The sequence below is a fragment of the Nyctereutes procyonoides genome, unplaced genomic scaffold, assembly GCF_905146905.1.
Source record: "Nyctereutes procyonoides isolate TBG_1078 unplaced genomic scaffold, NYPRO_anot_genome, whole genome shotgun sequence".
NCBI classification, from domain to species: domain Eukaryota; kingdom Metazoa; phylum Chordata; class Mammalia; order Carnivora; family Canidae; genus Nyctereutes; species Nyctereutes procyonoides.
Window position 1 is genome coordinate 44,813,010 of NW_026575125.1, and position 25,724 is coordinate 44,838,733.

The 25,724-nt window shown below is 42.4% G+C and overlaps 1 protein-coding gene across 3 annotated transcripts in view; it reads right to left on the bottom strand.

Annotated features, from left to right (window-relative positions):
- Nucleotides 1-25,724, bottom strand: part of SMC1A (structural maintenance of chromosomes 1A) — a 49,226-nt gene that overhangs the window by 2,156 nt on the left and 21,346 nt on the right. The window contains exons 20-26 of one of the 3 annotated variants that reach the window (XM_055337441.1): nucleotides 17,182-17,338; nucleotides 16,547-16,701; nucleotides 16,274-16,425; nucleotides 15,068-15,137; nucleotides 14,670-14,780; nucleotides 2,099-14,236; nucleotides 387-484 (exon numbers count right to left, since the gene is read on the bottom strand). In XM_055337441.1, coding sequence (XP_055193416.1) covers nucleotides 14,153-14,236; nucleotides 14,670-14,780; nucleotides 15,068-15,137; nucleotides 16,274-16,425; nucleotides 16,547-16,701; nucleotides 17,182-17,338 — 729 coding nt within the window. In that variant the 3' untranslated portion in view covers nucleotides 387-484; nucleotides 2,099-14,152. Of the gene's footprint in view, nucleotides 1-386; nucleotides 14,237-14,669; nucleotides 14,781-15,067; nucleotides 15,138-16,273; nucleotides 16,426-16,546; nucleotides 16,702-17,181; nucleotides 17,339-25,724 lie in introns of all 3 variants that reach the window. The other 2 variants (XM_055337440.1, XM_055337439.1) reach the window with 2 other exon arrangements.

Below are 25,724 nucleotides of genomic sequence, written 5' to 3' on the forward strand. Positions count from 1 at the left end.
TACTTCTAATCAGCAACACTACACGCTAAATGCAATACCTTCAAAATTCAGAAGGAAAGATCTCTTTAAGATTTTTATTTATTTATTCATGAAAGACGGAGAGAGAAAGAGAGAGAGAGAGAGAGAGAGAGAGAGAGAGAGAGAGAGAGAGAGAGGCAAAGACACAGGCAGAGGGAGAAGCAGGCTCCATGCAGGGAGCCTGATGTGGGACTCGATCCCGGGTCTTCAGGATCACACCCTGGGCTGAAGGCGGTGCTAAACTGCTGAGCCACCCGGGCTGCCCAGGAAAGATCTTTTGAACATAGAATTCTAAAGCCAAATGATCATGCAAACATGAAGATAAAATAATGCTACATTTTCGGACATGCAAAGACCCCGAATTTTACCTTTCTTAAGGAAGTTACTTGAGGATGTTCTCCAATGAAATGCGTGATGTCTCAGTCAGGATTCTTGGATGCCAGTAACAGAAACTGACTCTAGTTAACTTAAGCAGAAAAGGGACTTATTACAAGATTATCACGTAGTTCACAGAAGCCTGGAGATGTAGGTAGGAGAAGCTACAGATAAGGCCACACCATGGGAACAGCCAAGATATAATGCCACTACTGGTCCTGCTACCCCCACTGCTGCAACCCCTGGATGTCATCCTACCACCACCCACCACTCTGGATGACCTCCAGCCATCCTCCTGTCTGCTATCATTCATTTGTGGTCAATGTCCACATGGTCTTACTCATGCTCTTCAATCCATGGCACATTATTTTCCCCAGTTCACTGAAGGCCCCTCTTTTGCTTTATTTCATTGTACTATTATTTTTCCCTTCCAGTTCCCATCCCCACTCCCATTTGACTTTCCACCTCAGTGAGCTACTCGAGGGTATTTCATGTATATACACTTCCAATTCATCTTCCATATGTTTATTTAGATATATGCATATCCATGAAAATAGTGTTGTTTTACAATTACATAAATGGTGTTATGCTGGAAATCTCATTCCGTTTTTACCTTTTCATACAACACTAGGCTTTCAAGACCTATCTGTGTGGCTATAGTAAATTTAGCTCATTTCTTTTTACTGTTTTCTATTTCCCATCCTATAAATATACCATAGTTTGCTTATCTGGTCCCATGGTGATGGACATTTAGATTGCTCTCAATTCTTCACTTAACACAAACAACACTATAACAAACAACCTCAACTATATTTCCTTAAGGACCTATGTGAGAATTTCCCAGGTATATATTTCTCCAGAATATATATTTAGGAGTGCAATTGCTATGTTGTAGGGCCTACACACACTGAACTTCAGGAGGTACTGCCAAATTAATCTCTGGAATACCTGGATCAGCTCATGCTCCCACCCATGAACTTCCTTTTCTGCACATCCTCATCAGTATTTGATAATACTGACTTTCTGCATGTTACCATTCTTATAGCAATTTGTTATTTTAATTTTCACCTAATTATTAGCAAAGTTGGAAATATCTTAATATATTCAAGTTTCCCCTTGTACAAATTCAAGGTTCTCCTTCTGTTAGTTATTTTTCACATCATTTGCCTATTTTCCTATTGGGTTTACTATCTTCTTTTTCTAGTTATCCATCTTTTGCCAGTCTTGCACATTGCAAATATATTCTCCTAATCTATCATTCATACATTAACTTTGTATATTCCTCTCTCCCTTATACTGTTGACCTGACTCTAGATTCAAGGCCATGAACAGAATATTCAACCCCTGGTGGGCAGGGAAAGGAGGTTTCTGACCTCCTTCAGTTTCCACAGTAGGAAGTAGAGCCCTGCCTCCAACGAAGACTCATAGGAGGGGGGAATCTCCCTAACAGGATGAGGATTTAGATGCTAGGTAGCCACCGAGTTTACTCTTTTGATTGTCAAACATCTACATACACCCTTCTCAAAGTTACTCCACAAAAATGCTTTCCACCTATATAATTTCACCTTATATAACCAAAAATACACTCACATTCCCTCTGTAAAGGGAGACAGCAAAAAGTTTAAGAATGCTTTCAGGTACAAGTAATATAAAAGTCAACTCAAGCCGGCTTAAATAATAAATGTAATTTATTGGCTCACTTAACTGAGAAGTCCGAAGGCAGGGCAGACTTCAGGCATGGTATGATCAGGAATATGGTTCCATTTCTCTGTGATTCTTTTGCCTTCTCCATTTGTCAGCTCCATCCTCAGGTAGGCCTTCTGCATGTTCACAAGATGGCTAACAGCAGCAAACAGGCCACATGCTTCTTTGTTCATATCCAAGGGAAGACAGGCCACCTCTTCCCTCAAAAACTGAACAAAAGTTCTAAGCTTCAGTGTGACTGGATCATGCCAGAACCAATCATCACTGTGGCAAGGGGCATGACACTCAGATTGGCTTATACCAATAAAGGCCTATACCTAAAGCTGGCAGTGGAGTCAATCCCACTCGAATTGTACAGTTGTTATACAATGGGAGAGGAGAGGAATGGATGTTGGAAAACAATCACAAAGTCCACTACAAAGGAGTAAACTAAGAAAGAGGAAGATATGGGGTCCGGGAAAGATTGGGTCCAGCCCAGAAGAGTAATGAAGGGACGTCCCAGGATGACAGTTGTGCTGCAGGCCTAGAGAGCAATCAGTCCAAATTGGAACAGGAAGACGGAGGGCTCCAGGAGGAAGGTATCTGGGAAAAAAGGGATTCAAATGATTTTATACTTTCCTTTGAGAATTTGGAATAACTTAAGAAGGAGATAGTCAGACAACGCAAGGAAAAAAGAAAGGCAATTAGAAACTCCAGGAAAAAAAATACTGCGTAAGAAAAGAAACGTAATCCTAGTACACTAATTGGAGCTTCAGGGAACAACATTTACATAATTATAATAACATAAACACTTTATTGACTTTAAACTTTTAGAATGACCTGCCAGCTAAGTATGGATGACTTAATTATGGTTATAGACCAGAATGTAAATGTTATTAATCTTATTAATTGAAGTAAAAATAAAAATGACAAGTTGAGATACTGAAAGGAGTGTAAATCTGTTATTGAAAGGTACAAAGGTAAGGAATAGAGGATATATAATTAATAGTAGAGTTATATTGGGGGCATGTGAGGAGGGTAGTTGGATGATTTAAATAGCAGGAAGTCAACAGATAATGTCTAAAAGTGATAATTAAGTTGATAAATAGAAAAATCTGCATATTACTTAGAGATATTAAGATAATTACCAGAAAAATTAATAACAAACCATTATCGACTAGATTTCCAGCTCAAGATGGCAGACTTACCATGTGTTTATCTTCACTCCCACCTGAGACCTTGCTAAAATGATAGTAAAGGAATTTAAAAAAAGGTATAAAAACACAGTGATGAAGAGAATGAGAGCAGGTCCATCAGCAAGAGAGATTTTAACACATTTCTGGAAGACAGAAAGTAATGGACAAATGGTAACTGATGAAGCATGGTGGAGGAAGCCATAGCCTGGAGTATGCATGATGATGCCACCGAGGAAGGAGTTGATCTTTCTCTGCAGAAACCTGGAATGTCTTGGGTCTTAACAATGCCAGGTATGATGTAAAGTAGGAGTGAGATGTTGGGCTGAAAACAGGGAGATTAATTGGAAGGTTGTATATTGAACCATTAACCCACCCCCTTGTGTGTAATTCACAGCAGCCAGGTGTCTACCCATTAGGCAAAACCCAGAGGGTTCTTAACTAAGGAAACTAAACCACCTCAGAGAAAATATCTTTGCTTTCTGGCATTCAGGGACTCTGCAGCATAGCAGGCAGTTCTTCTCCAACCAATCATCCTAAAGGGAAGCCACCAGTCACCTAGCGCTGCCCCCCATACACAGAGCTTCCAATCAGATATGTTGTTACATTCCTAAATATAAGTATACAACCATGGATTACCAGGCACTTGAGAAATGACCACAAATTAAGAGAGACCAAAATAAGCAAAAAGGGTAAAACAAATCACAAAGGAAACATATTTTTTTAAAGAAAAAAAAAAACCCTTTAGTGTACCCAGAGAGAGTCAAGATACTAGAGCATCAAATAAACAAAGATAGGATGCTGTAAGAAAGGAAAAGGCACATGAACGGATATTTGGAAATTTAAAAATGTGATCATCAAAATGAAAGAAAAAAAAAGCAACAGAAGAGTTGAAAGATAAAAGTTAAATCTTCTTCCAAAAGGAAGAGAGGGAGAAAACTAGGCAAGGGGGGGGGGGGAATGAGATTGAGGGAGAGAACAGATAAAAACTACAAAAGATCAATTCAGGAGTTCCCAGAGAGAACAAAATAATCGGAAGGGAGTAATGTATTAAATAAATGAAAGAATTCCCCAGAGTTAAAGAACTTCTAAATGAAGGGACCTAACCAGTAACCAGTACAATGAATGACAAATCCCCAAACCTAAACACATAATTATAAAATTTCAGAACACCAAGAATATAATTCCTAAAAAATAACTATTTAAAGTGGGGGTGGGTGGGTGAAGTACTTTTTCTTATTTCTCTTCTCAAGTACATTTAAGAGCCTGGGGCACTGTATATAAACATGACTCTGAGAAGTGAAGAGAAGAAGGCAAACATGCTAGAGACCTTGGCAGCAGAGAAGCAACATGGTGGTGAGTTCCCTTGGTTTGCTTTTTTGCTTGCATACCCTAGACTTGGGGGGAGGAAGTGGCCATTAGATAACTCCACTTGGCTAGAAGTGGCCATTAGATAACTCCACTCCAGCCAAATACCACAGAAAACAACTGTGGTCCCACCAGCAAACACCAGGTGGGAAGCTTAGACTTCTACCCTCGCTGGTTGTAAAAAGTCACCCCTCTCTCTTCCTGCTGGGGTGGTATCAGAGAAGGTTGAGGAGGGAGCTGCAACTCCCATCTCCCCACCCAAGAGTAATGACTATCCATAGTCTGGACTGTCCACAGAGACTGAGCGGGGATCCTAGACTTCCACGCCCACCTAGTAGTAATGAGGCAATGTCCCCTCTTTCACTGCTGGAACAACAGTGTCTGAGGAGGCAAGTTGAAACAGAATGCCCAGGTTTCAACAGAAAATTAGTCATCATACCAAGAACGAAGAGGATCACAACTTGAATGACAAAGACACTTAATAGACTCCAACACCGATATGTTAAAAACTATCTGACAAGGGTTTTTAAGGAGCCATCATAAAGTGCCTCAATGCACAATTAGGAACAGGCTTAAAACAAATTAAAAATAGAAACTGTCAGCAAAGAAACAGAAGATAAAAAGAACCAAGTGGAAATTTTAGAAGTGAAAAACCAAAACAAAAACCTCAATGGATGGGGCTAATATCAAAATGGAGAGAATAAAGAACCTGTGAACTTGGGAGATAGAACAATAGAAATTACTCAATCTGGAAAACAGAGAAAATAGACTGGAAAAAATAGTGAATAGAACCTTAGGGAACCTGTGAAACGGTAACAAAAGATCTCACATTTATATCATGGAGATCTGGAAGGAGGAGGAAAAAAAAGATGTGGGGAAAGTTCCCTACAGAGCCATGAGACGTAGACTGGTATCAGACTGTGTATCATCAAAATTGGATGCTAGAAGAAAGTGGAACAGTTCCTTCACAGTGGGAAAATGATGTTGAACTTCAACCTTTACAGTCAAGTACAAGGAGGACTAAAGACATTTTCGATGTGCAGACTTGGGAAGTCTAACTCCTACGTACTTTTCTGAGAAAGTTACTTGAGGATGTGGCCCAACCATCAATGGAAAAAAAATAAACAAAACAAAACCCCTGGGAATCAGCAAATAGTGGATCTAAGCAAGGAAAGCAGTGAAGGAAGGTCCAGAAATGACAGCCCTGCATCAGGCCTAAAGAGCAACTAGTCCAATTTGAGAAAGAATATAGTGGGCTCCAGGAAGAAGGTTTCTTAGATCTTTTTTTTTTCCTCCAAGAGACGTTCTTCCTGGAGGAAAAAAAAAAGTAGGCCTGATGGAATGTTTAATAGAGAATTTTGAGGAAAAAAATGGAATATACAATAAAGTAAAACAGTGAAAGATGAAAAGAGAATTAGAAACTTGAGGAAAGGGCAGCCCAAGTGGCTCAGCAGTTTAGCGCCACCTTCAGCCCAGGGCGTGATCCTGGAGATCCAGGATTGAGTCCCACGTCAGGCACCCTGCATGGAAGCCTGCTTCTCCATCTGCCTGTGTCTCTACCTCTCTCTCTCTGTGTGTGTGTCTCTCATGAATAAATAAATAAAATCTTTAAAAAAAAGAAACTTGAGGAAAAATGAAAACTACAAGGAAAAATTATAAAAAGTACATTAAATGGCTTCTTCAGTGAGTATTTACAGTCATATTCTACAATTGCTTATCACTTTTCAAATCAAACTACAGACAACATGCATATCAAAAACTATAATGATTACAGGATTCAAATGTTATCAACTTTGACAATATAAAAGACCAGATGACAGAAGTTGGGGAGGTTGAGAGCAGAGGAAGGGGGAAAAAGAAAAGACATTCACATCTAACAAAATTCTGGTCAAATATTGTCTCTAAGTCATGGAAAATGAAGAGTATCATTTAAATTCAGAAAAGTAGTACAGAAACAAAACTATACTGGAAGCAGGAAAGACAAGAGTTGAACTTGATGTGACCTAAATCCTCACTTGTCATTTGCAGGACATCAATGGGTTAATGTCTGAAACTGATAAAAGACAAATGCTCACATAACACAATATTTAAATATGGAGGTCACAATCAGAAGAAATAACGAACAGTGGTTGCTAATAACGAAAAGCAGTAGAGAGTGGGGCTGAGACTCAACTTTTCATGTCCTTTTGTACTGATTTAAGTTTATTGATTTGCCTTCTAAATAATGTGTGTGCACTGATCCTATTTTAAAATGAACATGTACTTAAAATTAATCTTAAAAACGCAGGAAAAGGACATTCCTGCCCACCACTTACTCCCTCCCTCCCAAATTCCCTTGTATCTGCAGACCTGAAGGCAGCATTATAGAAAAAACTTTGTGAAACTTGCAGTCTCCCTTCCTGCCTTTAGCTTACGTGCAGCTCTGCTGCAATCAAACTGCAATCTTTGTTAGCTTGAAGTTACCTCATTAACACCTACCTCCTGGCTTGTTTTCAGGTCTCCCAGGCCTGGAAAGCCCTTATTCCTCACCTCTACCAGTTGGAATCCTATTTATTCTTCAAGGCTTGGCTCAGTCCTCCTCTGAAAAGTCTGCCTTGGTCCCCTGGTAGAACTTTTTCCTCTCTCATCAGGGACTCCTCGAGTTTTCACTCATGCCTCTAATTATGACACTTAGATGTTCTCTCTCCAAGTGTGTTACTTAGGCATCTCACGCCTGCAACCATCTTTTATGCCAGCTACCAGAGTGATCATCCTAAAATACCAGTCTGACTCTGTCACTCCCTTGCTTCAAACCCTTCTAACAGTTTCCTATCGCCCCTGGAGTCAAAGTTAATGCTCCACTGCCTGGCTTCTGCCACTTCTTCCACCACACAGGACAAGGCCCATTCCCCAGCCCACCCCCAAATCCATGCACTTCCACTCTTCATGTTAACTTTGCTCAGGCAGCTCTTCTGCCTGGAATGTTCTATATCCTTTCTACATAGTAAACACCAACTCTTCCTTTAAGAGGCAGTTCGAGTGCCCCTTCCTCCATAAAGGTTTTCTTGAGTATTCCCTCCATCCTGCTCCACCCCACATGGGCATGGTCCTATATTCTCACCCTGCCTCATCCAGACCTCTGCCGTATAATCTCTCGCCTTTGGTGCACTCCTCTACTTGAGTCCCCAATTAAACCATGAATTCCTAGAATTCAGGAATTCTAACTTATCTCTAGAACCTAGCCCTGGTCCTGACAGGATGCAGGAACTCCCATGTATTCTGGATGACCAAACGGGTGCAAAGGTGGAGCCAACAAATGAGTGAACGCTTATATTAATGCCTGAGTGCACAAGCTAATAAGTGAATGAATGAATTATGCACAAAGAGATGAACAAATGGACAGTAAGTGGGGGCATGAATGAGAAAAAGGAGCCAGGGAATAAATGAATGAGAAGTACCTGTGCCACTGAGGGCATGAGAGGAAGGATGAGTGAATTCCCACCTGTGTCTTGTTTCAAACCCACCTGGACGACCTTCTGCCCTGCTATCCACCCATCTACAGTGCACACCGCAGTATTAACTTCTTTTAGATCACAAAAACAGACACACTCAGGTTAGTGATGGAAATTTATTGAAGCATTCACAGGGAAATAAGGAAGACAAAAACAGCTACACAGGCAGCCTCATGGAGGAACAGAAACTTGAAAATGGTTCATGATCCAAAGCAGCTCTAGAGCCTGGCTTATCTTGTCACCCCCTCAGCTGCAGGCATCTGTTGCTCCCTTCTCTATAGTGCTTCCCAAAATGGTGACTCAACTTCTTTCTGGATGTATTTATACTCCTCCTACTGCTACTTAGACTACCTTTTTTTAAAATGTTTCCCCCTGCTACCCTCCCTCGCTAGCACTTGGCCTTCAGGGGCCTCAGGGCTTCTCGGCCTCCTGGCTCCTGCAGCTTCCTGGCTTCTGGGGGCTTCGGTTCCAGTTAATCCAGGGCTTCTCTGTGCTGTAGCTTCTGCTCGCCGCATAATTCCTGCAGCCTCTTCGATTCCTGTTGCCTCGCTACCTTGTGGCTCCGACAAGTCTCAGTGCTTCTGCTCGTGATCTTGTCTGTTCAAGCCTTCTGCTGCTTCGTGGATCTCGTATTCATGGTTTTGTCTCGTGGTTTCTGTTCCTCGTGGCTCCTGCTACATTGTGGCTCCTATTGCTTCATGGCTTCTGTGTCCTTTTGGCCCATGGTTGTCTTGCTGCTTCATGGCTTCTGCTACCTGTGGCCCCATGTTCTCATGATATAAACGTCTCATGGTCCCTGCAGCTTTCTCCTAGCTTTTGCTGTTTAGCTTCTGGCACCCCTCATCCACCACCACTTCTGTCTTGCTAAGTTCTAATTAAAATAGTTCACTTCTGAATGCCTCACATCTGGCCTCCCTGGAGGCCATTTGACACAGGCCATCACTATGAGGTGGAACTTTTACAGCAGTCCACCTAATAGGCTATAGCCTAGAGACTGGCTGTCTTCGAATCCGATACGATCCCAAACTAACCTCTTGTGGCCAGGATAGTGAGGTCACATGGTACAGAGCATGGCAACTCATGCTTAAGAAACCCCTTGGAAGGGACTGTGGGCATGGCAGGTTTGCTGAGGGTTTCCAGAAGGGGGCAGTGTAATTGGCCTATCCAGTACACTGACCTTCAAGGCCGACCTAAGTCCCACCTTCTCCCTGGCCGCCTCTGCCTGTCCTGATCTGTGATGGGAGAGATCAAGGCTCTAGTGGTGATGTGGAAAGGTAACTTAGGTTCCGGTTCTGGCTCTGACACTTTCTAGTAATGGGACCTTGGGCAAGCTCCTTCCCCTCCCAGGGCCTCAGGAGGGGGGTTGGACAAAGTCTGTAAGTTCCCTTACAGGTCTGACATCTGGGCATCTTGCTTTAGGTTACTTACTCTCTAAGGGATGGGAAGTCTTACCTGGGGAAGCCCTCAAAAACATCTCTTGAGGTAGGAAAGAGGGAGTCAGAGTCCTGGCTTGGAAGAGCCTCACTGCATACAGGAGGTGCTTAGCCAAGATTTATTGAACTGGATGAATGAATCAATGGCTGGGGGGTGAGGTGGGAGTGGGGAGGTGGGAGTGGAGGGGGAGGGGACCACACAGCACACAGAATGCTTAACTAACTTGAGGGAGGATTTCCAGTGGCTGAGGCTGGAAGGAGATGCTGACTTAGATGAATAAGGAAAGAGAATGACTGGGATAGAGGAGGAATCTGGGCTACTAATGGGCATACATTCTATCCTCAGTCACCCTCCACATCCAGTAATCCTCAGGCATCAAGTCTGGCTCACACTTTTATTGCCTCTGATCCATTCCCACTGCCCTTGCCCTTGAGTAGGCCTCCTAGGCTTTTCAACAGTTTCCAAACTCATCCCACTGTCTCCATTCTCTGTCACAAATGCATTCATTCACACATTCACTCATGCAAAAACTATTTATTGGGTGCCTGTTTGGGGTCAGGCACTGTGCTTTTTGCTGGGGATATGCCAGTAGCAAGATAACCCCAGACCCATACCTGTGGTGCTTTCAGCTTATTCAGAAACAAAACAAGCAAACACAGTATGAGAAATTGAGCCAACAGGGAAACTCCAGGCATGGCAGCATACAGCATGCACATTTAACCTAATCCATTCTATAGTGGCTTGCCAGAAAGAGGTTTATAAAATTCGCATCCAACTCAGGGTCTCCCCTACTTAAAACCATTCCATGGCTCCCACGCTGCCTTCAGGCCACAGTTCCCAAACCTGGCTGTACCCTAGAGTCATGTGCTAGTTTTTCTAAGCACTCAAGATCCCGAGGGCTCACCCCAGTTACAGAAATTGAACTTTCAGAGGCCGGGGCCTGGGATGTTCCATGTGGTTCTAATGCAAAGCCAGTTTGGGAGCCATGCTGTCCCACGAGGTAGATTTGAACTCTGTCAAATCTTACTTCAGGATTTCTGTCTTGCTGCTTCTTGCCTCCAGGTCTTTGGGCATAAATGTCCCTACTACCTGGAAATTCCTTCCACTTCAACTGGGCAATTCCTACCAGTCTCTCAAGATCAGCTCAGGTGTCATCTCTGGGACTAGAGGATGCCTTCCCTGAACCTCTACATAGGCTACTGGCCCTCCCTTTTCCATGCTCCCGGCAGAGTGCTAGCATACTGTATGGTTAGCAGCTCTTCTATGAGTTGCCTCCCCCAACTATTGAGCTCCTCAAAGGCAGGGTAAAGATTAGACACATGTTTATGTTCCTGGTGGGCAACACAGCAATTCCCAGTGAAATGCCCAGTTAAAGGTAAACATGGTCATGGAGTACTCTTCAACTCCCTAGACCAAGGCTACTAGGTCCAGGGTATAAGGGAGTCAACGTAGTGTCCTCTCAAAAGCCCTAGGGATGCTATTTGGATCCAGACACACTGTGGTATCAGCTCTCATTTGAACACAGCCTTCACTAAGCTCGTGTTGCTTTACAATGACAGGAGGCAGTGTGGCACAGTGGGAAAGCACTGGGCAAGCACAGAGATCCCTTCTGGTTGAAGTCTAGGTTCTGCCAACGAACCAACTGGGACCTAGGACAAAGCCTCTCACCTCTCTGATCCTCAGGACCTAAGTCCTCTGGAGCACTTGTGTCCCTATAGGCCAGGGCTTTAGTCCAAGGCATCTCATCTAATCCTTTCCACCCTGTGAGGTAAGAATTTGTTATCCAGATTATTATCCACACCTACTGAATTAGATTTCCAGGGGCGGGACCAGAGCAAGGAGCTCCACACCCTTTGGATGTGGGGGTGCAGCAGGAACAGCTGCTTTGCATTATAAGCCCTTCTGTACTATTTTACTTTCTAACCAGTGTATATATTGCTTTGATTTTTAAAAAAGGAAAAAGTTTCACAAGTGATTCTGGTGCACAGCCAAGACTGATAACCACCCTCACAGTAGAGAAAGCACAATACCAAATTGGGGGCCTGGGTTCAAATTCTTACTGTTATCTGGTAGCTGGGTCACTTCACCTTCCTAGGCCTCAGTTTCCTCCTCTATAAAGTGGGGAGAATAGCAATTGCTACCTTGAGAGGTCTATAATGATCTAGGTGCCAGCCAAATCACTTCAAACTTCCTCTTCCCTATACTGCAACAGAGTAGGGCACGTATTACCTCCCTTTCTAGGTGAGGAAACTGAGATTCAGGGAGGTGAGGTAATGAGCTCAAGTTTCTACAGCTAGGATTTGAACCAGGGTGACTCCCAAATTGTGTTCTTTCAGATATGCCAGTATTTCCCATACTACAGCACATGTACCACTGGTGGTATATGACTTCTTTGGTTGAACACAGACAAATTTATTTTGAGTTATGCCTTTTAATATGTATTAGAAAAATACATAATTAGCACATCAGACCCATGGTTTCACGGATATCACTACTTAGGATGAAACCGAAGTAGATAACAATGTTATACCTAAGACAACCTAAAAAAAAATACTGAGTAAATAGTACAGGAGGGCAATTTGGAAGTATCTATTCAAAACAAAAAAATAAATAGTCTATGACTCTGCAATTCAACTTCTAGGAAGCAACCCTAGGTAAACTCATATGCACATGTGCGCACACGCATACACACACAAGCACGCGCGCACACGCACACACAAATGTTCCTGTGTAGTATTTTATAATAGCAAAAAGAGAAAACAGTCTTATCTAGCTATCACAAAAGAAATGAGTACGATGTGGTACAGTCATATGATGGCACTCCATACAGCAATTACAAAGGCTGAATTCAATCTACATTTAGCCCAAACAACATGCATAGATCTCAAGAACACCATTAAACGAAGAAAGCAAACTGCAGAATGACTCAATATACCATTTGTATTAAATACACAATAATATTTTCAATGAACTCATATGTCAAAGTCTTAAAACTGTCTAGATGGATGTACAACAAACAACAGCAGTTTAGAGGGGGCCGGGCAATGGTAGCCAAACAAGGCTAGTTTACTTATAAATCTCATGTCTTAGAGAATGGATTCATGCATTACTTGAGTAGTTTAGAACGGTTTTACCTTTTAAAAAACAAGAATGTGATATACAATCAGGACAAGGTGATGGTTTGACAGTGTATGTGAACGAGCAAAGGCTGACCTCATGGCAGCAAGCTGTGCTGCCCCTGCACAGTCCCTGCAGCTGACACAGTTCCCAGAAGGAACCTGACACACATTCGGCCGGGATGTGGCCCAGGTTACCTCTCCCCTATTTCCTCACGACCCGGGTTGGGGCCCAGGCACCTGGTTACCATACATGATTGAAGCTTTAGGCTTCCTAGGCCCTTCACTTATCAGGCAAACACCATTGGTGCCCTGGAACTTTTTCAATAACCAGGGCATTTAGTGTTTCCCAGATCTGGAGGCTCCTTCTGTCCCCAACAACTGGGATCAGAGCCTTTAGGGGTCTAGGTATGTGAAAGTTTGTATTCTGAGGGGTCGGCACCTAGTGGGCTCCAAGCAGGGATAAGGCCCCAGTGAGGAGCTTGACATCATTAAATCCTATGAGGTAGGTAATATTGTTAGCCCCATTTTACAGATGAGGAAACTGAGGCACAGAAAGGTCAAATGACTTGCCCAACATCACACTAGTTAAGTGATTTTTTTTAAAAAAAGGACTAGAACCCACAAATGTCTGTCCCAAGAGCCCAGGCTCCACTCCTAGTACCCAACTAAATCCTATCAACTTGTCAAGGTTCAGCTCAAATGTGACCCTTCTCCAGGAAACCTGGAGGTGATCGTCCTCTTCTCAAATTCAAAGTACCTATAAATATGATTCAGCTGACCATGGGAAATCATGAACCCACTGCATCTCCTGAGTAGGATAGTAGAGATCATGTCTGATTCAGCTCAGTATTTCTAGAATAGAGCCTGACAAACAGAGGGTGCTCAATATATATGTCTGATGAATACACAAATGAATGAAAACACACAAGTGAATGAGGGCAATTCCATATGACTGATTCCTATGAGGTCCTGAACACCTTTGCCCAGCTCTGGGGTGCTGTCATACTAAGCTCTCTTAGAATCAAATGCAGCCTAGGCTCCTTCTAAAATGGGTCTCCAATATCTTTATTATTTTGCAAACACACCCATATGCACACATACAGACACATATATACACACATACATATCCACACACAAGCAAGATGCAAAGGGCCCAAGGGACCCATGATTATGGGTGAAGAGGGGAGGGAAGGTTTGGGAGAGGGGAAGGTGGGGAATGGACAGATGGCCCTGTTCAGCTCAGTTCAGCTCAGCACCTCCTTCCAAAGGCCAGGATGCTCCCTGAAGCTCAGGAATTTTTGCTCCAGACCTAACATCACCTCTGTTCCTCTTCGTGCTTGACAGCAGTGCCTAAATCCCATGACTATACCAAACAGGGACAGGAGGGAGGGGAAGGCTGGGAACCAAATATCCAGAGATTGGGAGAGGGGCAGCTTAGGGATCCAGACAGGGCAGGAGGGCAGAACTACTGCTACTGCTCATTAGGGTTGGGGTTGGCATCTGGGTACTTGGTGAGGTCGAAGGTCAGGACTTTGCTGATCACACAGTCCCCTTGCTGAAGGAGGAGGGAGAAAAAGAAAAATGAAATTGTAAGGAGAGAATTGGGGGGGGGTCTAGCGCCCCAGGACTGGGGGGCCTCAAACCCTCCTCCCTACATACCTGCCCAAAGCCCAGGCAATGGTTCTCTCTGGGTGTGAGAGGATGTGCTCGGTCCCATGTGCCTTCTCTCCCTGCCTACCTCTGCATTCTCCTTTTCTCTGCCGTCTGGCTGCCTCTGCCTGGCCTTTCCACCTGTCCCCAGACGCAATAGCCCTGCCCAGCTGGGCTGGCTAAGCCTCTAAGGCAGGGCTCCAACAAGCCCAGATAGCTGTTTAGGACCTGAATCCCTATGCTCCCCCACCCCCGTGGCCCTCCACTGCAGCCTTCCCTTCCTGCCCTGGGGAGTCAGGCAGGGAGTGGGGCTGGCTCCTGAGCCAGGCCCGCCCTACCTCGGGGTAGACTCCAATGAGGCTCTCAGCCTTGGTGTAGAACTCCTCCTTGAGAGAGATGACGATGGCCTGGAAGTTGCAAGTCGACTGCTCCTTGATGTAATTTGCCACCTGTGGGAGGGGCCGCCAGGCACTTAGCAGGGCTGAAGCCCTAACACTCCCTTGTGTTTTCCAGTCAGAACCAGAGTCAGAGGGGTGGGGTAAGGGGTGGAGGGTAGGGGGGAAGAGAGGCTAAGAGGCCACTGACTAGCACGGCGTGAATGAATGACCCTGAGCCCAGCCTCCCGGGCACAGAGAGCAGGCAGCAGGAACGGCTAGAGCATACTCAGGAGTTGCTCCCTGAAACCCAGCCCCAATCTAGGGGCTTCCCTCCCGGGCCCCACTTTCCTTGCACCCACCTTGCCAATGTTGGTGTTATCCAGGGCAGCATCGATCTCATCCAGGACGAAGAAGGGGGCTGGCTTGTAGCTGGGAGGGAACCAGTAGGTGAGCTGACACTGATGGGGGCAGTGGTGGGGCAGGGTAGCCCCAGGGCCCATCACACAGGCCAGCATCCCCCTCCACTTCTTCAGAGACTAAAAACACCCAGGTCTTAATGTTGCCTGAGCCCCCTAAAGGCCAGTTTACCAATTGAACCCTCCTCTGCATCCAACCTTGTGCTCCAGGATCCTTCAGAACCAGGAGAAGACACAGTTTTCTCCAGAGCTTCCAGACCAGCTAGGGAGATAAAGCTGTCCTGGCTCTGAACACACTGTCCAACCTACCTGGAGGTCTATCCCACCCACCTGCACCATGCTGTTGTGGCTCCCTGCCTCTTTGCACATGCGGCACCCTCTGCCTAGCACGACCACCCCCCCACCCGCCCCCAGTGTCTCAGCTCACGTCTACTCATCCTTTGCATTTCCTACTCAAGTGTTACCTGTCCTTCAAAGCCTTCCCTGGCCACCCACACCCTCCCTCAGACTGGGTTAGATGTTCCTTCTCCGTGCATCCACAGCACACGCACTCACCCGGCTATAACACTTAGCTCACTGTTTACACATCTGGCCTTCACTAGACCATGAGCTCCTCAAGGACAGAGACCATGTCTGACTCATCTGTGTCCCTAATCCCCCAACAGTCTGGTATAAAGCAGCCCTCAGAAATGCTTGCTGAATGATGCTGTATAATCAAGTATTAAGTTGTGGGGGTCAGATTCAAGTACTACTGGCATTCAGGAGGGGGAGGTCAGGGTATGCCACAGTTGGTCAAAGCAAGCTTCCTAGAGGAACAGAAGGAGGAAAATGAGATGTGAAGGCATGGTAGGTGATGGTCAAGCTAGATTTGCACAGAAAGGACTAATTAGCCAGCAACCATGTAAGCAAAAGCCTGGTGGTGGGACTGAAGACATGCAGGGGCCAGCGAGGGCATGCTGAATGGATGGGAAAGACAGGTCCAGGAAACCAAGGCCAGATGTGCTGTAGTAAGTAGGGAAATAGGGACGCAATCCAGATTCCACCAGAACATCTTCACCTCTGCAGATCTCTGCATGTCCTTGGACCCCAGAGCCTCTGGTGGCCTCAGTTCAGTCTCTCCACCAACTGCCCTGGGAGGGGCAGCCTTACCTGTGGATGGCAAAGAGCAAGGCCAGAGCCGCCACTGTTTTCTCCCCCCCTGACAAGTTGTCCATAGGCCGGAAGCGTTTGCCAGGAGCCACACAGTTGTAGTTGATGCCATCTAGGTAGGGCTCCTCAGGGTTCTCAGGGCCCAGGAATGCCTAGGGAAAAGGCAGACAGGTCAGAATCTGGGTCTGGATCTAGAGGAGGAGAGGGATAGGAAGCCTAAAGGAAAGGGCAACATGATGGTGGGGATTGGCTGGGTAAGGGATTCTGGCTTACCTGGGCACTGCTGTTGCGGGATAGGGCCTTGTAGATCTCATCAATGTTGGTGGCCACAGATTCAAAGCAAGCATTAAAGCGGTCAAAACGCTCCTTCTTGATCTGTTCGAATGCCTGCTTGGCTTTCTTGGCTCGCTTTCGGGCTGCCTCAAACTCTGCCACAAGAGAAAGACAGGTGACTCCTCAGTGCCCAGGTACCGCCAAGGCTGAGGACCATACCCTGGCAAGAATGGCCTGTAAATGACAATCCACAGAGCAGGGAATATCCCAAAGGGAGAGGGACATCTGGGGAGGGCCCCAGGAAAATGGCCCCATGACTGCTCATGACCACTGGGCTGGTCACTAGTACAAAAGAAGAAATTTGGGCTTGGAGCCACAGAAACATGAATTCTACCCTGGGCTCAACCAACAACTAGCTGTGCATCCTTGGGCAGGCCATTCACCCTCTCTGAATCTCAGCAGTATTCGACTCTATAAAAAACAGGTGTGGTAACTGACCCCTACTCTTTAGGGCTCTTGGGAGTTTCAAGAAAGCATGTAAAAACAAGAGTTGTTGTGATGTGTAACAATCCCTTGCTTCATAACTCCAGCCTTCTGTCTTCACCTTAGACCCAAGTAAAAGGGAAAAATCTTACCATCTGAGGTCTCCTGGAACTTGTCTCGGACACTTTCCAGCTTTTCCATGGCTTTCATGTTAGGGGCAGCAATACGCTGGAGTACACTCTGCTGCTCATTCAGCTTCTGCTGCAGTGTATTCATCTCCTGTTTGATCTCCTCCTCAGCCTGGGCATCCTGTAAACCCCAGGCCCAACGACATCAAGAAGGGCCAGGCCCCCGAGCCTAGACCCCCACAAGAGATGCTCCACCAAGCAGGGCCTGAGCATTTGCTCCCATGCAGAAGGCAGGTTCTTCCTTAGCTTGGTTCTGTCCACCAGGTCCCACCTCCAGTAAGCATTCCCACCACCCCTGGAAATTACAGACTGATACCACTTTCTCATCTCTAGCCCTACCCCCAGGCCCTGTCAATCTCTCTGTCTCTCAGGAGGAGCAGCTGATGGTACCCCTCTCTGGCTCTCAGCCCAGGCCATGAGCCAGCGCCATCCCAGGGTGACCTAAAGGCCCCCACACAGGCTGGTCTGGACTCTGCCTACAGCACCATAATGAATAAGGCAACTCACGTTTTCTGCTCAGATCACCACATCTGAGCAAATTCCATTTGAGTTTGGTTTCAGGTCTATGGATATTACAATACATGTCCGGGCTTGTGCCTTTCTGCCACTTTTAGTCAATAAATATTTACTGAATGCCCTCCAAATGCCAGGCATTGGGGCCCTCATATCCTGCGAGCCATGGTTCCTGTGCTCACAGAGCTCATGGACTAACAGAGGAAGGCATATACATAAATAATCAGAACACTGTACACTGAATACCAAAACAATGATAAATAAATGGTGTTGGGTGAGCACAGAAGAAGGGCACCTAACTCAGACCTGGGCTATGGAAGGCTCCCAGGAATATGTTTCAGCTCAGGCTTACAGGATGAGTAGTGAGGACAGAGAGAAGGAACTGTCTATGCAGAGAGGAGTATTACACGCAAAATCAAGGATTTGCTCATGGTCCATTCAAGGAAATCAAAGCAATTCCAAAGAGCAATCAATTTTAATATATTTCAAAGCCAAAAAAAGGGGCAATTCAGTATGGCAATAATAGCACTTATGTGTGTGCACGTGCACATGCTGGGGGAAGAGGCATGGCTGGAAACATGTGCAGAAGCCCAATGATAAACGGCCTTTCAAGTCTCGTAAGAGGTTTGGATTTTATCCCAAGGGCAATGAGGTACCATTGAATGACTTCAAGTATAGGAAGGACATGAATATGCACAAATGTATACATAAATATATACATCTTAGAAAAGCCCTTCTACAAATCTCTATATACTTCTTCTACTTCTACTTCTACTAATCTCTATGAAGTGATCTCTTGGATATGTTGTAAGTGAAATGAAAGCTACACAACAGAATGTTATTTTTTTTTAATCTAAGAGAAGGAATATATTTATAGACAAATATATTTTTATTTTTAAAATACAACAAAAGGATAATCCAAAAATGAATTAAAATGATTACACATTGAGTAAGGGAGGCGGAGGGGACACGAAAGCAAGCAAAACATCTCTTCATGTACCTTGTATTATACTTTTGGTTTTAAAACCAATGGAGATTTTACAGAATTATAAAAAATAAATAAATCAAAATGTGAAAAACACAGGGCAAAAAAATTGTTGGAAACAAAATATTCACAAAATACCAAAGAATCACCCTAAAGATTACTTATTACTTGCAAAGGTAAGAAATCTGGCAATTGATACCTTAAATGAGGATTAAACTTAACATCATGAGTAGCGGAACATCCTCACATTACATACCTCCTGGCATGATCCAAAAGACAGTACACAGCATCACCAATGAAATGCTCTGGCCAAAAAATTACTTAACCCAAATCCATCAAGCCTGAGACTATATCAAACTTCCAGATTTATAGGAAACAGGGTAGGTAGAACAAATTAAGCAATAACGAAAGGAAACAAATATATCCATAACATATCCACCATTCAAGACAGCATGTAGACTCTTCAAAAGATCAGTGTCATGAAAAAGGTGAGGGGCTGCTCCACATCAAAAGAAACTAAAAAAACACCCAAAAGCAATAAAACAATTATAAAAAATGATTTTAGGACAAGGAAATGTGAGTATGGGCAGGATAGTCAATATGAAATTATTAATTTTCTCAGGTGTAATATGGAATTGCAGTTATAGAACAGAATGCCTTGTTCTTAGCATCCTAAGTATTTATAGAGTTGAAGTCTGCAGCTTCCTTTACATGGTTCAGCAAAAACAAAAAATGTGTAGTGTGGAGGGAGGGAATCAAGAGAGATGAATAGAGGGAAAAAAAACCTGGAAAAATATTTATTGGTGAATCTAAGGTGAAAGGCAAATGGGTGTTTACTGTTCTTTCAATTTTTCTGTAGGTTTGAAATTTTTCAAAATAAAGTTGAAAAAAATAAATCAAAATGCAAATTAAGCAACCCTCTTAAAAATGGAAAACTAAACAAAGAAACATGACAATAGATTAATAAGCTGGTTAAACACTAAGAGAATTCTTTCAAGTTACTTTAAAATAGAGGAACATGGCCATACATGCTCAATAAGCTATTAGCTTAACAGCAGAAAGGACCTCAAGGAAATCTTCAATAGCATTCAATAATCAAATTGTTACTAATAACACCTCATTGTGATTTTCTTTTTTTTTTTAGATTTTATTTATTCATGAGAGACAGAGAGAAAGAGAAAGAGAAAGAGAGAGAGAGAGAGAGAGAGAGAGAGAGAGAGAGAGAAGCAGGCTCCATACAGGGAGCCTGACGTGGGACTCGATCCTGGGTCTCCAGGATCACGCCCTGGGCCAAAGGCAGGTGCTAAACCGCTAAGCCACTCAGGGATCCCTCATTGTGATTTTCAAACTATTATACGCGGAATAGGATAAATATATTATTATGTTAGTGTTGTTAGGAACCAAGATTTTCAGCAAGAATAATCGGGGAGACTCAAACATAAAATCAATGATGTTAAACTGTGAAAATTATAATTTTAATTGAAGTATCAAATGAGCTCACAACACATTTTTCCTTCAAAATAAAAAATGCCTCTTGTAGCCCAGTCTACTGAAACATTCTAGAAGCACTGAGCAACCCAGCAGTCATGAGCACTCCGATTTTCAGATGGTAGTCACTAAGCAGTATTTCCCACTACAAGTTAGAGCTTCTCAGAGAGAAATGGCTAATGCCAGATCTTGGGAAATGTAAAGGATGAGCCTGGACATACCAGAAAGCAGGGAAAACATAAGACTGTAAGAGTTGTGTCAAAATGATTCACCAGCCAACTTGAATGGGTTCCCCACTGGCCAAAGATGCAAACAACTTGATCAACAAGAATAACAACCACAACAAAATTCAACACATCTAATATGTTTAAATCCTTAAGTGCAAAATGATACAAAAAAAACCTCAGTGAACAAATCTTGAGAAAGTCAGAGAACCAACTCATTTTTTTTTTATCAACTAGTAAGTAAAAGAATACATTCTGCTTTTACTATACAAACTGTACCTCAGGGTAACCAAATAACTGATAGGAGGAAATCTCTCTTTACAGTATTCCAGCTAATAAAGAGAAAATTATTTCATCTTGCAACCACAGACAAATTAATGAATCTAGGCAATAACCACCACAGCTGCAAACCACACAAAAAGAACTACAACCAGATATCACCAACCTCCTGATGGATGTTAACAATGTCACTTAGGAGGTAGTCTTAACCAAAACAAACCCCCAAACTTGAATTTAATCAAGTCTCTAGATCTGAGCTGTCCAATATGATAGCCATAAGCCCACACGTGACTACTGATTTTTTAAAATATTTTATTTATTTATTCATTCATTCATTCATTCATTCATTCATTCATTCATGAGAGACACACAGAGAGAGGCAGAGAGACATAGGCAGAAGGAGAAGCAGGCTCCCTGGAAGGAGCCTGATGTGGGACTTGGTCCCAGGACCTCGGGATCATGCCCTGAGCCGAAAGCAGACGTCTGCTCAAGTGCTGAGCCACCCAGGTGGTGTCCCATGGCTACTGATTTTAATGATCATTGACTGACTTAAAAACTGATATTCAACTTAGTTACTAGAAAACTTTTATCTGAAACAAACTTGGTTATGTGGTTCTCTTTTTTTCAATTGTACAGTTTAAGATAGCTAAATACAAACAAATCTAAATATAAATCAAATCTATCTGAGGAAAATATAGCATCCAAATTGAGATTGCTGGAAACATAAATAGATACTCTGTACTTTGAAGACTTAGTACAAAGAGACTGTCAAATATCTCATCAATAATTTTTATGCTGTTTACACATTGAAATTGTTTTTGAGTATACTGGATTAGGCAAAAATACAGTACTAAAATGAATTTTACTTTTTAGTAGGTCATGTGGCTCATATTATATCTCTAACAGCACTGATCTAGCTACCCACTTAAAGGAACTACAGGGGATACAAGAACTATTTTTTTTTTTTTGCTTTGTTCTGGGGGAACATAAAAAAAATTATAGGATACAGGGGCACCTGGGTGGTTCAGCTGGTTGAGTGTCTGACTCTTGGTTTCAGTTCAGGTCACGGTCTCAGAGTCATAGAATCGAGCCCCACACTGTGGGCTCTGCACTCAGGGCCGAGTCTGCTTGTCTTCTCCCTTCCCGTCTGTCCCTCTTAGTGTTCAAGAGCATGCACGTACTCTCTCTCTTAAATAATCTTTAAAAAAAAAATCATAGGATACAATCAACAAAGTACAGAATGCAGAAAATCCTCTAGGAGAAATGAGCCAATTTCTTCAAAAACAAAAAAATACTGCAAAGAAAAATATAAACTGATGGAAGGGCATCCTATCCCCCTTAACATCCTAAGACCCCTAGTGGCTATCTAAAACTATAGACAGTGCCAAATGCTACATATCATGTTTTTTCCTATACATATATGCCTACAATAAAGCTTAATTTATAAATTAGGCACCATAAAAGGTTAACAGCAATAATACAATAGAACAATTATAACAATACACTGTAATAAAAGTTACATGAATGGTCTCACTCTCAAACTATCTTATTGTACTGTACTCACCCTTCTTGTGATGTGAGATGATAAAAAAATGCCCACATGATGAGATGAAGTAAGGTGAATGACGTAGGCACTGTGACATAGCACTAGGTTACTATTGACCTTCTAACTATAGGTCAGGAGGATCATGTTTCCAGATTGCAGTTGACCGTGGGGAATGAAACCACGGAAAGGCATGCACAAGGGGGGACTACTGTAGATTAAATGAGACTTAAAGAGATATATCAGCCAATCACTCTATCAGTCACCTATCTATCTATGTCTGTCATCTTATTTGACTCTCAGTGCAAGCAAGCAAACTGTGTGTGTGCAGGACAATTTGGCAAATGTGAATACTAATCATAATACAAATAATAAGGAATTATTTTATAAAACTCCAATATTAAGGAATTATTGGGTTTTTTATATGATAATGAGTCTAAATGTTTTAAAGAATTATCTCTTTTAGAGATACATTCTGAAATATTTACAAATGAAATGGCATGATGTCCACAATTTGCAGCTGACCCCTGAATAAGGGGGTTGGGGTGTTGGCCCCTTACACAGCCCAAAATCCACTTATATACTAATTTATGACTCTCCAAAAAAATGTAATTACTAATAGCCTATTGTTGACTGGAAGCATTACCAATAACATAAACAGTGATTAACACATACTGTAAAGTAAGCTGGTGAAAAGAAAATGTTATTAAAATCTATTTAAAGTACTGTATTTATTGAAAGCAATCTATGTATAAGTGGACCGCACAGTTCACACTCATGTTGTTCAAGGGTTGACTGTATTTTTAAATAATACAAGGGTGAGAAGAGAGGAGGAAGAGGATGGGGTGCACATAAAATAAGTTTGGCCATGAGTTGATAACTGCTGAAACTGATGATGGCTACACGAGATAGCACTGTGCTATTTTACTTTTGTGTGTGAAATTTTCCATAATAAAAATCTAAAAATAATAACAAAAATCAACTTGAAGTGGCTCCTATTGGACAAGGATGGGACCATATGAACATCAAGAAGAAAAATGACTCCAGTAGACAAACATCAAAGTAGATTTAATATGTTAAATTCACAATACATACAAATGAAAAACCTCACTGGTCACCTTCAAAGATTATAAGGGCAACCGCCTCATTCTGAAAGATGATAAATAAAGGAAAAGAATGAAGCATTTATCCTACCTTTTCTGTACTGGCTGTACTTCAAAGGAACTAAATGGTTGATATGAGACAATTCTTTTTAGAATTCCAATAAATAAATGGAGGAGGAATGGAAGAATTAGGAAATTACCATTTTGCAACCCTTAATAGAGCTAGGCAATGATGATTAAGAGCTGCTAAAACTGAGGTGCCTGGGTGGCTGTCAGTTAAGTGTCAGGACTCTTGATTTTGGCTCAGGTCATGATCCCATGGTCCTGAGATGGAGCCCCACATAGGTCTCTGCACTTAGCGGGGAGTCTGCTTGGATTCTCTCTCTCCCTTTCCCTCTGCCCTTTCCCCCATGGGCGCAGGTATGCAGGCATGTGCTCTCTCTTTCTCAAATAAATAAAAATCTTTCTTAAAAAAAAAAAAAAAGCTGCTAAAACCAACTTCTGAAAAGCTGACAGGGAACTTTATAAAAAAACATGGGCTAACAACACCTGAACCTGATGATCATGATTATTTTTCTCTTAACTTTATATTATATAAATTTTTAACATACACACAAAAATGTAGAGAATAATATAATGCACCCCCTATGTACCTATTACCCAGCTTCAAAAATCATCAACTCATGGCCAATACTCTGCCATCTATACCCAATTCCTTTTTATCTTCAATTATTCTAAGGCGAATCTCAGACACACGACTTCCACTTCACCTATAAATACTTCAGTATGTATCTCTAAAATGCTTTCTGAATCTCAGCACTATTGACATTTTGGGCCAGATGATTCACTGTTGTGAGGGCTGTCCTTTGTGCACTGTAAGATGTTTAGCAGCATCCCTTGCATCTACCTACTAGACACCGTCAGTAACCAATTATGAAAAGTGGGTGTCACAAGTGTCTCCAGACATTACCATATGTCCCCTGGGGAAGTAAAATCCATACACCATTGAGAACCACTGTTATAAAACATAAGGACACTTAAAAAAATTAAGCCATAATACCATCATCTCACCTAAAAATATATTTTTTTCACCTAAAAATATTAACAGCAATTTCTGAACATGATAAATTATCTGGTCAGTGTTCAAATTATCCTGATTGTTTTATTAAAAAAAAATTTTACAGGATTTTCAAAGCAGGTTTCAAATAAGGTACACACTGCAATTGGCTGGTCTATCTCTTAAGTCTCATTTAACCTATAAATTCCCCTTCTCTCTGCAATGGATTCAAGGAAATCCCACATATTCCAATTGGTTGATTTGTCTCTTATATGCCAATAAAAAAATCTGCCCCTCTGTTTATTTTCTTTCTTCTTGTTTATCCTTGGGAGGGACCAGGTCTATGGTTTCCCATAGTCCAGATTTAGAACTGCATCCCTGTGTTTTTATTTAACATGATTCTCTTGCACTAGTGTTTCATATAATTGGTGGATATAAAAGCTTGATCAGATCCTTGAGTTTTTGACGAGACTATTTCACAGGTAATGTCGAACACTGACCAAACTTATTACAAAGATAGAAATGACATTCAATGTCAACTGATGTGACGCAAAAGAAAGTTCACAAGTAGCACCACCTATGACATATATTCCTGCCAAAAATAAAAAAATGAACTACATCCAATCAAACCCTAGATTTAAGTACCAGTTTACAGGAAATACAGGGAATGGAAAAACACATTAAGTAACATCATAGGACATAATCAGCCAAATTCAGAATGTAGAAAATTGTACAGGACCAATGACCTAGTTTCTTCCATAAATAGGTAGAAAAAAATAAAAAGGGATAAGAAAATGGTACAGACTAGAAGAGACCACTTTTAACATATGAACCTCACTTGAATCCTGATTTAAATATACAGACTGTGTTTTCTTTTTTTTAAAAGGTATTTATGGGATATTCATGCAAATCTAAACATTTACTGAAATTAGATGGTATTGCAATTAGTCTTAAAATTTTTTTGGTAGGATACTGTGGTTGTTTTTTAAAATGTCCTTTCTAAAGATATATGTTGAAGTAATTATGAATGAAATGTTACCTGGAATTTGATTTAAAATATGCCAACAGGGAAGGAAAGGGTATAAAAAACAAGATACCATATGTTGCTAATTGTTGAAGCTAGATGACAGGTACTGGGGTCCATTATATGATTCTATTTCCGTATATGTTTGAAATTTTCCACAATAAAGATTTCTTTAAAAAAAAAATCAAGTCCCCCTGGCTATAGTGATGGATGGAAAAGCATGAGGAACTGTTTAGGAGGCTCCTGCAGTAGGCCATGTGAGAGGTGAAGTGGCCTATACCATAAAGACAG